This window comes from Zootoca vivipara, chromosome 5, assembly GCF_963506605.1.
Source record: "Zootoca vivipara chromosome 5, rZooViv1.1, whole genome shotgun sequence".
NCBI lineage: Eukaryota > Metazoa > Chordata > Lepidosauria > Squamata > Lacertidae > Zootoca > Zootoca vivipara.
The window spans coordinates 20,119,429-20,131,665 of NC_083280.1; the positions used below are offsets into that span (position 1 = coordinate 20,119,429).

The 12,237-nt window shown below is 46.3% G+C and overlaps 1 protein-coding gene across 4 annotated transcripts in view; it reads right to left on the reverse strand.

The window, feature by feature from the left end:
• Positions 1 to 12,237, reverse strand: part of SCHIP1 (schwannomin interacting protein 1) — a 411,590-nt gene that overhangs the window by 98,883 nt on the left and 300,470 nt on the right. For 2 of the 4 annotated variants that reach the window (XM_060274435.1, XM_060274433.1), the window contains exon 5: positions 8,611 to 9,357. In XM_060274435.1, coding sequence (XP_060130418.1) covers positions 8,611 to 9,357 — 747 coding nt within the window. Of the gene's footprint in view, positions 1 to 8,610; positions 9,358 to 9,606; positions 9,659 to 9,681; positions 9,841 to 12,237 lie in introns of those variants that run through there. The other 2 variants (XM_035132875.2, XM_035132876.2) reach the window with 2 other exon arrangements.

The window sequence follows — 12,237 nt, forward strand, 5'->3', positions numbered from 1 at the left end:
GGTCTAAGGGGTTAGTGTGGGTGGTTTGGTAGGATGTGTTAGCAATGCAAACAGAAATCTAGCCCTTAGGTATGTATGTGTGTCTGTGTGTGTGTGTGTGTGAGAGAGAGACACCCACACCCACACAGAGAGAGAGAGAGAGAATATGAATGAATATGAGAGAGCTCTGGTCCAGCAGAAGTTCAGCAACATCTGGAGTGCCAAAATTTCCCCACACCTCATCTAGTCAAAACCAACCCCGTTCTAAGTTTAAAAATCAATGGACCAGGCTCATCATTGTTTATCATTCTAGCTCTCTCTTCTTCTGTTCCCACAACAGCCTTTGCCTGACCAGTTCACATAGGCGGGAGGAACAAAATTTCTGCATGAGTGACACAGATCCACATTACCCCAAATACACATAAAAGTGTACACGGCATATCCTGCTCAGCATAAAAACAGAGCTAACCATACTGCTATGAAAATGGCATGCCAGGCAGGGATGGTATCCAAGAGAAGCAGACCATTAACTGCATTTTGACATTTCATTTATGTCAAGGTTTTTAGACTGCTGGTCCACACTCACAGCTAACATACTTAGTGTGCATAAATTTATATTCTTTGGATATAAACTTGCAATTGATTGTTTCCAAAATGTAAAGGGTGACAGAGGAGAGTGGCTCTTCTGAAGCTCTGGAACTCCTTGCCAAAAGACTTTAAATTGATTTGCAAATGTGCTGTAATTCATTTTAGTTGGTTACTTTTATTAATTTTTTCCAGCTTAAAAACAACCAAGGGTTTTATTGTATTTGATTATATTTTATTTTATTGTATTTGCGCTGTTGTTTGTAAGCTATCTTGAGCACCATTTGGTGGAAACAAATTTTTAAAAATAAATATGACTGGTTATGCCAGAAGTTTTATAGGTCAGCTTAAGGATCCAAATGAACTAGTTTAAGTATATTTAATCACAACACTTGTTAAAAGTTCTGGACACAGTTAGAACCAATGTGTCAACAGTCCAACATGATTAGTGAATCAACAGTGCAAGCCAGTGCATGCCTACTCAGAAGTAACCCCCCTGAGTTCAACAGGATTTACTTCCAGGTAAGTGTGTACAGGACTGCAGGCTAAAGAATCTCAAATTATTTACACCAAACACTGAAACATGTATAAACAGAAAAGAAATACAAGTCTGTTCCATTCTGACAAATCTACCATTCATAAATTCCTCCTCCAGGTGATTTATATGTTGCTGCTGAACAAAAAGGAATTGCTTGTGCTCCAGACTGGAGCCAGGATGCTACAATTGTTGCAGGAGAAACACATTAAAGTGGTAAAAGGAATCTTGCCAAAAGGATATGAAGAACTGTAATCTCCTTCCAGCACAGGCAGTGGAGCTGAGAAGAGAAGGGTATCCAATTCACTTGAATAATATAAGAGGAAATAACAGGCATATCTGAAGAATGCTTGATTTGCTGTTTTTTGAGTCTCCAAACAGTACTTCTTCCGTTTAAGTTGGGTGTAACCAATGGAATCGCTAGTAGATGATTTGGACTATGACACCCACCATCCCTAGCTATTCACCATGCTGGCTAGGACTGATGGGAGTTGAAGTACAACAATATCTGGAGGGTGGCATATTGTCTATCCTAGGTTTAAGTACTCCTATTTTGTTGTTTAGTCGTTTAGTCGTGTCCGACTCTTCGTGACCCCATGGACCATAGCACGCCAGGCACTCCTGTCTCGCACTGCCTCCCGCAGTTTGGTCAAACTCATGTTCGTAGCTTCGAGAACACTGTCCAACCATCTTGTCCTCTGTCGTCCCCTCCTCCTAGTGCCCTCAATCTTTCCCAACATCAGGGTCTTTTCCAAGGATTCTTCTCTTCTCATGAGGTGGCCAAAGTATTGGAGCCTCAGCTTCACGATCTGTCCTTCCAGGGAGCACTCGGGGCTGATTTCCTTAAGAATGGATAGGTTTGATCTTCTTGCAGTCCATGGGACTCTCAAGAGTCTCCTCCAGCACCATAATTCAAAAGCATCAATTCTTCGGCGATCAGCCTTCTTTATGGTCCAACTCTCACTTCCATACATCACTACTGGGAAAACCATAGCTTTAACTATACGGACCTTTGTCGGCAAGGTGATGTCTCTGCTTTTTAAGTACTCCTATTATTTACATCTTTTGAGGGGTGTGCATCAAATTTACATGTCAACATTTCAAACAAGTAGCATGCAAGTAGAAGGAATGGTATTTTATTTGAATTCAGCACCTGACAGCAATTTGGAATTTATGTAAGCACATTTTTGATTGTTTGAAATTGCTTCAAATCCATTATCTCAGCAATCCTTACAAAAGTCCTATAACTCCAGCCAGTACATATTATGATGCCCATAGTACTAATAGATACAAATCTGAACCAGGGACTTCTCAGCTTACACCTCCTGGATAATGGTGGGGGCATTTACAGGGTGCATTTACCCATTGTATGGGTGCACTACACCACCAAATCATCGGCGCAGTTGTAGTTCTACACAATCCCTCAGGTGACCATATCTGCAAACTACAGTGTTTCCTAAGCGGGTCACAGAGCTCAGAAGTATCAAGAAGCCACGCAGTCCAAAATGCCACCTGGTGGGGGAAATGCTTTGCATCATTTTACGTTCCTGGACTACAAGAAACAAAAGCCTTTCAAGCCTCAACCCACATGTCCCAAGGGCAGCTGGTGAAAACAACAACAAAAACAGCCAGCTGGCAACCCACAGCTCAATTAACATATTTGTGAAATGCCATGGGTGCTGATATCCCGTTGTTGAATCCTACGCAGCTCTGGCAAGCATCTATGAGAAGAAGAACCACATGGGCACACTGAATGGCTTGGTTCATTCCTACACCATTATGCTTCTGGTGTGGGGAGGAACTATGCCACACACCTGGCCCTGTGTGGTCCTTCTTCTAGACACTGCCAAACTTACCTGAAACAGGACCTTAACAATCTTCAGCTGAGGTCCCTTTGTGTGTTCCAAGTTCATGTTCAGGACACATATAGTTAGAAACCAGTTAACCTGCTGGATTGCCTTGCCACATGCTGTATATACCCACTCAATCATTTCCTGGTACAGCTTTGGTGCCGCTAACACAGTGGTTTGACTTTACCCCCGGAGGTGCACTCCAATGTCTCCCAAGACAGACGGATGCCAATAATAATAATAATAATAATAATAATACGCTCAACCAAACCAAGGGTCAAGTCTAACTCTCTTCTCCAGGAGCAGCCAACCCAAGATGTGCAACAGAGCTTCAGGCTGTGGTAAGTCAGATAGCATCAAAGTCATGTGTCATCTCACCCACCCACCTCACTCTGTACAAGAAGCCAGAAAACAGTTCCCAGAGACTTCCGTGTGTGCCATCCGAACCATCATGCAGGTTTCATCAGTTTGATGCGAAATGTGGAGCGGTGAGTCAACGGAGCAGTCTCCCTCAGGAGGTTGTGGACCAGGCATCCCCAAACTTCAGCCCTCCAGATGTTTGGACTACAATTCCCATCATCCCTGACCACTGGGCCTGTTAGCTAGGGATCATGGGAGCTGTAGGCCAAAACATCTGGAGGCCCACAGTTTGGGGATGCCTGCTGTGAACTCTTTCTTGGAGGTTTTAAAGCAGAAGTTGGATGGCCATCTGTCATGGGTGCTTTAGCGGAGTTTTTTTGCATTGTAGGGGGTTGGGCTAGATGACCCTTAGCATTCCTTCCAACTCTACAATTCTATGATTCTATGTGTTAATCACCCCCAAAAAGGATTCAGGGCAGACAAAACAAAACACTTCTTCACACAGTGCACAGCTAAACTGTGCAATTTGTTGTCATAATAAGGTGTAGTGAAAGCCACTAACATGGATTGCTTTAAAGGAGGATCAATTGCTACTAGCCACAATGGCTATATTCTGCCTCTGCCAACAGAAGCAATTTGCCTCTGAATACCAGTTGCAGGGCATCCCAAGAAGAAGACAGTGCTGTTGCACTCAGATTTTGCTTCTGGGTTTTCCACAGACATCTGGACAGCCACTGTGAGAACAGGAAGGTGGCCTAGATGGGCCTTTGGCCTTATTCTGAAGAATTCTTGGAAAGGGGGTTTAACCCTAAATAAATGGGGTTAGGATTGCAGCCTTTGCCTTGAGTAACTCCTACGAAATTCAGCTTGGTTTAGTTCAGAGTAGACATGCACAGGATTTTACCTTTTGCGTAACAATCCATGAACATTAATAAAAACAAATAATCAAACCAGCTGAAATAGGAATAATAGAATGGTAGAGTTGGATGATGTAAAGCAACCTCCTGCAATGCAGGAATATGCAGCTGTTCCATATGGGGGAATGGGGTCAAACCTGCAGCCTTGGTGTTATGAGCACCACGCTCTAACCCAGGCACCCCCAAACTTCAGCCCTCCAGATGTTTTGGAGTACAATTCCCATCTTCCCCGACCACTGCTCCTGTTAGCTAGGAATCATGGGAGTTGTAGGCCAAAACATCTGGAGGGCCACAGTTTGGGGGTGCCTGCTCTAACCAGCTGAGCTATCAGGAAGGAGATATATGAGAACAGAGGAAGCCCAGCAGATTTCCACAGGAAATGTACTGTTATTATTTCAATTTACATCCTGCCCTTCCTTCCTAAAAGAGTCCAAGACAGCCAACACAACAATAACAATATAATTAAACCATTCTAAAACCAGTTGGTACCATCACATTCTCTCAATACAGTGATTTCAGGATTGCCAGGAACCACATCTTTCTGCCATCAAACTAGGCTAGGCCATTTTGGCCCTACCAACAAAAAGGCCTTGTCTCTTTACATCTGATCACATGTAAAGAGAAGATGGAAAGCAGAGTGTCAGGTGCCACGGTATCTTGAATTTCAATAAGGTGTGTTTGCAAGGCGGCAGTTCGTGAGGCAATTAAAGGCTGCCTCAAAAGTTACTGAATCCCTTCCCCTCCCCCTGCAATCTCAGAGGCCGAGCATCTTCCGGAAGTGCTGTACAAGTGAGTTTACATTTGCATATTTATCCTTGGTGCTTGCAACCTCAGGTGAGAAATTGCATGTCTCAATGACTATCACAGAAGATCTACCTCAGATGGCACTTTCCTATCGCCCCCACTAAAGCTTTTCAACAGGGGAAGCTCACACTTTCTCATTGAGTGATAGCAAGCGATGCCTTAATTTTGCATGTGCCAATGAACCTTTGAATATTCTAGTTTCGGGGCCAATTCTACCACAATAGAGGCGAAAGTATAAAAAGGGTTTTCATGATAAAAAGTGCAGCACTACCACAGAGAGGGGGTGGTGACCCACAACCCATGGGCTGACTGTTGCCCTTGGCCAAATTTTAAGTCGCCTTTGGCTTACTTTCAAAAGTAATCACTTCAGACCTAAGGCAAGAGTGATCTCTCCTACCCTGGCAATCTCCTGGAGGGGAGGAAGGGGGGGGGAGACAAATTGAGGTGCCAGAAAGAGAGAGGGGAAAGGAGTAGCTCCACTTACTGCTGGTTTGGGCCCTGCTCACAATCAGCATACAGTCCTGCCTGTAAGGGAATGTAGCTCACAAAATATTCCCCATTCCTGACTTCTACAAGTCTAGGCCAGAGGGGTCCTCATACCAAGTGGGCCACAAGAGTACTTCCACACAGAACCCATTGGGTGCACATGGCCTGGGGGGGGGGATGAGGCCAAAATTTGACACACACACCCAGCCTTCACAAGGAGCTGGGCTTTGCAAAGGAGGCATGAGGCTCTGGCTGGGTCCTAGAGCTGTCCCACCTCCTTCCCAAAGCTGGAAAAGTGCTAAATAGGCTCCGGCAAGGAGAGGACAGGACTCTAGGACCCTGTCAGAGCCCTTACTCCTCCTTCCCAAAGCCCAGTGCCTTGCTTATGGGCATAACCAGGATTTTTGTTGGGACTACAATTCCCATCTTCCCCGACCACTGGTCCTGTTAGCTAAGGATCATGGGAGTTGTAGGCCAAAACATCTGGAGGATCACAGTTTGGGGATGCCTGTTGAGCTTCTTTTAGGAGATCGCCCACCTAAGTTGTTGAATTTTCTTGGGGACATCATGGGTAAAAATACCCCCATTGTGGGGAGCAAGCTTCCATAGGGGGATAGGCATCTGCTGGGGGGGGGCAGCAGAACCTCAATTAATTGAGTACCAGTACTTTCAATGCTTTCCAATAATTTTGGGATGGGCTACACCAGGCATGTCAAACCTGCGGCCCTCCAGATGTTTTGGCCTACAACTCCCATGATCCCTAGCTAGCAGGACCAGTGGTTGGGGAAGATGGGAATTGTAGTCCAAAACATCTGGAGGGCCGCAGGTTTGACATGTCTGGGCTACACTCATGAGCAGCATGAGGGCTGTGGGGGGTGTCAGTTGTTGCTGAGGGCCACAAAAAAGGCCACATGTGTTGGACCACCTTGGTCTAGCCTGCCTCTGGAGGTACTTAATTTTTTTCACAGTATCTCCAGTTTGGGGGCCAGAGAGGGGAGTGTTTTCAAATAAGAATTCACCTACATGAAATCTATAGTTGCCTGCACCCTAACACTTTCTGAACTTCTGAATTAGCCAGCACCAAGCACAGTTAAACTTGGAAGTTAGGTCAGGAGAAGACAATATAATCGGGGTGTTAAACCTTGCTGGTATTTCATGGAGCTTCTCTTTCAAATATTTACTCTGACTTGTTCCCACCCTATTTGCTTAGCACCTCCCTTTTAACGCAGGCTCCCTTACAACACAAGCCTCAAACTGATACCTTTTGGTGAATGTGTTCACACGCAGGGATTCCATAAAAATGTCAACAAATTGATGCTTCTAGTCAGATAATGAAGGCCCTTTTTGCTGATGGAACCCTGAATTAGGATATCCATCCATTTCTGACTCAGGATACTCAAATCTGAAGTCAGAATAGCTGCCAATATGAATTTATACATTCCTCCCTTCCAATAGCACCTGCTTATCTTAAAGACTGGCTGAAGGGGGGGGGAATCAAACACCAAATTAAGCACTCCAGCTCAGGCCACATGACATCTGTCTAAAAGACTTTCCAAACCTCCAAATGTGAATAACTTTTTGGTTGGTTGGAAGTAGTCTGTTTGCAGAACAACATAGGAAAATCTTGTCCCAGCAGCAAACAAAGCAAGACATTTGAGTCCTGCAGTTCTCTCTGCAGGCAAAACAGTCTCCCTCAAAGCGCATGCAATCTCCAAAACTACAAGGTACTTAAAATGCAGTGTCATCAGCACTGCTGAATCGAAACCTCGCAGTATTTATCATTACAGTGGCAAATGCAAATATATACAGCTGCATGATTCGACTTTACACTCGATCTGCTTTTAAAAAAGGTTTTAAAATACAACACAGGAGCTCAAAAGGACATGTTTTATCCCCTGGAATCTAGTAGATATTATTTTCTCCCTCCCCCGCTTTCTAATTAAAAGAAATACACAAGGTATCCAGAAAAAGGACAAGCAAGTAGCAGCTATTAAGAGCAGTGACCGGAGGGGGGGATCTTTCCCAGCAGTTCCATTATATTAAGGGGAAAGGAAGACAACCCCCCTCTTTATTGCCCCTCTCTTACTGAAAGCAGACAATTGCAACCCCCCTGTCTCCTCCCAGTAACCCTGAAGTTACTTATGCTCATGCCCTAAAGTCAAAGTGCATTGCACCCAATTTCCAGAAGGCTATGGATTCTCAAGTCACACCCCAAGGCATATTGTGATGTTAGCATATTCATTAGCTAGGCTCAGCAAAGCATCCTTAATAGGCCAAGGTGCACTTAAAGGGGGGAAAGCAACAACCAGCCAATACCACAAATAACTGCAACTTACTGCTATTTGAAAGGCAGCTGCTCACATACCGGTAGGAAAGGAAACAACAACAATGCATCTAAATAGTACAAACCCTTCTCACTGGGGCAAATCCACACTGGGACATGTACCAGCTTGGCAAGGGTTCCTCCTTATGTTCCACCCCTCCCTTTTTTTCTTCGTTCCTCTCCTTCTCTCTGGATGCCACCCACACTGTCTGGCAGTCTCTGAATGCAGCCAGGTGTCCTTCTGATAAGAAACAGGAAGTAGTGCCAAGCGCCCCCCCCCCGCCACACAGAGGGTCACTTGCCCAACTCCTTCCTATTCCTTAAATCCTCTCTCGGCCAGGTCAGGTCGGAGAGTCAAGCAACTCCTTCCCTTGTTGGAAGAAAGAGACAAGAGGCAATTCCAACCCCTTCTTCCAAAATAAAATAGCTGAGTAAGAAAGCTGTTCTCTTTCTCATAGGCAACACACACATCATGCAGCTTCTCTACAAGCACCACCAGTGGTGACATATTTGGGAGGAGGGGGCCAGGACATGCATCCCAAACCGAGGAGAGCCACAGCTGTCCCTTTTGCAGCAACTGTGTGCAAATTGCCTTCTATGGGAAAGAAAAAAAAGCAAAATCCATCCCTCTCCCAGCGAGGGAAGTGACTCACCGCCTGCTCGACCTAACTAATAATTCCCAATGAAATTAACACTTCCCTTGCCGTTCTCCTCCGCAAAGGCAGAGCCGGGTAGATATAAGGAGACGGGGGGGGGGGGGCGCCAACTTACGGAAGTGTAGTTGCTCTTCTGGCTCCGGATCTCCTGCTCCTGGAACTGCAGCCCCGCCAGGTGCTTCTCCAGGGCTTCCCAGTCCATGGTGGGCAGCGGGGGCTCCTGCTCTTGCCAAGCCGTGCCCCCTCCTCCTCCCCCCAAGGAGTTCTCCAAAGGGTGGAAGGCTACCAGAGAGCCCCCGTTGCTCAGCCTGCCCATGCCGCCCCCGGGCTGCCCTTTCTGGGGGCGGGGGGCTTTGCTGTAGCCGCCGCCCCCTTTGTGCCCAGTCCTGCGGCTAGAGGGCACCACGTTGGCATTGTGCCGGAGGTCCAGCGGGTGGTGCGGCTGGCGGTGCTGGCGCTGGGGATGCTGAGGAGCCGGGTGGCCGTGGGGAGCCGGGGGTGGCATAGCAGGGGTGGCGGCGGTGATGGTGGGGAGGGCGAGGCGGGCGCTCCTCGCCTCCTCCAGCTCTTGCGCTAAACTCCTCCTGGCAGGGGCGGTTCGGGCACAGCGGCGGGCATCGTCCCTGTCCTCCGCCCACGCATCAGTCACCTTCCTCTGGTACACCTGGAAGTCCTCCGCCCCCTCCTCCTCGTCTTCCTCCTCCTCTTCCTCGTCTTCCTCCTCCGAGTCCTCCAATGCAGCCAAGTCCAGGCTGGTGGGCGAGGGGGAAGATTTGCATTCCGAGCAAGGGGTCACTTTGCTGGAACTCGATTCCGAGCTGGAGCGGCTGCTGCAAGGGTCGCTGCCTAGATCCATGCCATCCTAGAGGACAGAGAAAGAGGGCATTAGAAAAGACCTAGTCTAGGTCTTCTTCTTCTCTGCCTTGGCTGCTGCACATCCCCGCCAGGCACAGAAAGAACCAGACACCCGGTTTCCCCCTCTCCCGATGCTGCCAGACTCTTAAAGGGAAAAGCAGGCGAAGGGAATCTTGGGGAGGAGGGGGGGGGAGAAGCCAACGGGGTGGGTGGGAAAGGGAGATCTCCGGCACTTCCCCGAAGTTTCCCACCCCACCTAGGCAGGGCATCCGCTTTGCGAGGAGAGGGCAGGGAGGTCTCCCAAGCAGGGGCGGTCCCTCTTGAGCCCCACCTAACGAAGAGGAAGGGGGCGCGCAGCAGCACCGGCAGCGCTCCGCCTGGAGAGCTCAGGCGCCGGCACCGCCGCCGCCAACAGTTTCCTCCAGCATCGGCCGGGAGTCCCTCCTTGCCCTGCAGCGGCTCCGGAAAGTTCCCGGCTCCCTCGCGCCCACTTGCGAATAGAGAGAGCGAGCTACGCCGGTAGCGCGACTGGGAGGGGGGGAGGGAGTCTGGGAGCCCCACGCAGCCGGCGTAAAACTGGAGGAAAAAAAGTGAATGAGACAATACCGGCCCCACACCGCCCCCTACGGTACAGCCGGAGAGATCCTGGCCGAGAAAGAGCAAAAAGCGTGGCCCCGGGAGGCGACCCTAGAGGACCTCTTCCCCCGAATTCTTTTCAGGGGGGTGACGGGCAGTTATATCCTCTCCTTCACACAGGTAAAAGCAGCAGGGTTTTTTGGAGGGGAGGGGGAGATTTGCACTTCGCAGGGGAAGCATGAGTTTGAATTTGAAAAGTGGGGCAGAGCCAGATTGGCACATGGTACCATCAGCCTCCACGGCATCTCCATGGATTGGGGTTTGAGTGGGGACGACGATGACACACATGACCCATTGGGCTGCAACATGTAAAAGAGGCTGAGAAGCCTGACCCTGTTCCATTTCCCACTCTTGAGCGAATAGTGGAGTGAGATTAATTGGGCACAATGGCTGTTCATCCGAGTTTCTAAAATAATTCACAGCGCAATCTAAGGCGTATTTACTCAGAAATGATGGGGCAATCCTATAGCAAGATCTACTGGAATGAGCAGCTTTAAGATGTAGTGGATCTCCTGATAAGTTTGTTTAAACCTTCAGCTTGAACATTTATTCAAAAGCAGTTCGATTGAATTCAATGGGGCTTTCTCTTGAACAAATGGACCGCAGTCTTCTACATAGAAGTAGGCCTCCAGTTCAGTAGGGCTTCCTCCTATTACATTACATTATATATTATTTTTTCATGTTGATATGTTTTTTATTAGAGTTTTTCATAATACAATGAAGTCCAGGGTTTGTACATTTTAGTAAAAATGCCAAATTATTTTTTTGCATTGCCCAAGCTTCCTTGGTCAAGGTTTTAGCAAGCCACAGAAAGCCCTCAACGCTTCCTCATTGCAAAGATAAATGGAAAAAAGTAGCCTGCAAAGGTTGTTTTTAAATATACAAATCAATTTTTAACACACCTATCCAGAACTCTAGGCATCTTGCCAGGTTTTTATTTTTTTAAAGTAAATCCATAGCATAAGAAAAATGCCACCATATAACCTGGCACTCATAATAATAAAGCACTTCAAACAAGTCAATACAGGGGAAACATTTCAACTTCTTCCAAAATAATGATAACAGCGGATAAATAAATAAATAAAGTCCCAGGAAGGGGGGAAAAAATGTCACATTCATATATTCTCACAATGAAGCCAAAGTTCTTCCCCCTCTCCACAATCCCTCTTTCCTTGCAAAACAGCCTGAGGAAATGGATGAGCTTTGCAACATGCCCAGAAGGTCAACAGATTCAGACTTCTTATAAATCAAGACAAGTCGCACCAAAGACATCTTTGTTGATTCACAAAACAGCTGTATAACTCAGAAACAAGTCCTAACAGGTAGACAAACTTGTAACATTCAGGAGCTTACAGATAAAACTTTGATCTCCATCAGAAACTAGCTAGTAGTCACTACTAGACTATTTTCACAAACTCAGTAAGAGGAGGTCATTGTAAGCAATAGAAATGCGATACAGCTTCTATAGACCATGATGGTCAGTGCAATGCACAACCTTAGCATAAAAATTTACTTGTTGTTGTTGTTGTTGTTGTTGTTGTTGTTGTTGTTGTTAAATAGCAGCATTTTGTACTCAGATGGGGACATCTACTATGGTGCAATTCTATAGATGTTTACTTAGGAGTGATCCCACATTGAATACAGTGGGATTGACTTTTTAGTAAACATACTAGATTGCATTGTTTGCTTCAAAATTAAGTGTACCCAATTTATTTTATGTGTATCCTGCCTTTTTCCAATCAGGGAAACAAAGGGGGTGTATAGGTAAATTTCCCAGGTGATTCTCCTATCTAGGCATTGGCCAGAACTAGATTTGCCTGGCTTTTGCAAAGTTGCCTTATCCTGTACCTTTCAGCCCATGCCCAACTTAAATAGCGGAAAGATATAGATTAGCATCTTCAAAAGCAACAAACTAACTAGTTATATCTTAAATGGTTAGCTAAAATATATAAAGCAAAATCAAATGCATGCTGGAAATGTAAAGAGAAAGAGGGCATCTTCTATCATATGTGGTAAAGTAGTAAAATAATTTTGGGAGAGGATATATAATGAATTGGGGGAAAATGTTTAAAATAACATTTTCTAAGAAACCAGAAGCTTTTCTTTTGGGAATTCCAAGTGACCAGAAGACACTATGTATGTGACTACTGCTGCCCGGACACTATTAGCCCAGAGATGGAAAGAAGGTAAGGGAAGAATGGCAGATTAAACTGGTGGACTATGCAGAAATGGCAAAACTGACCGGAAGAAT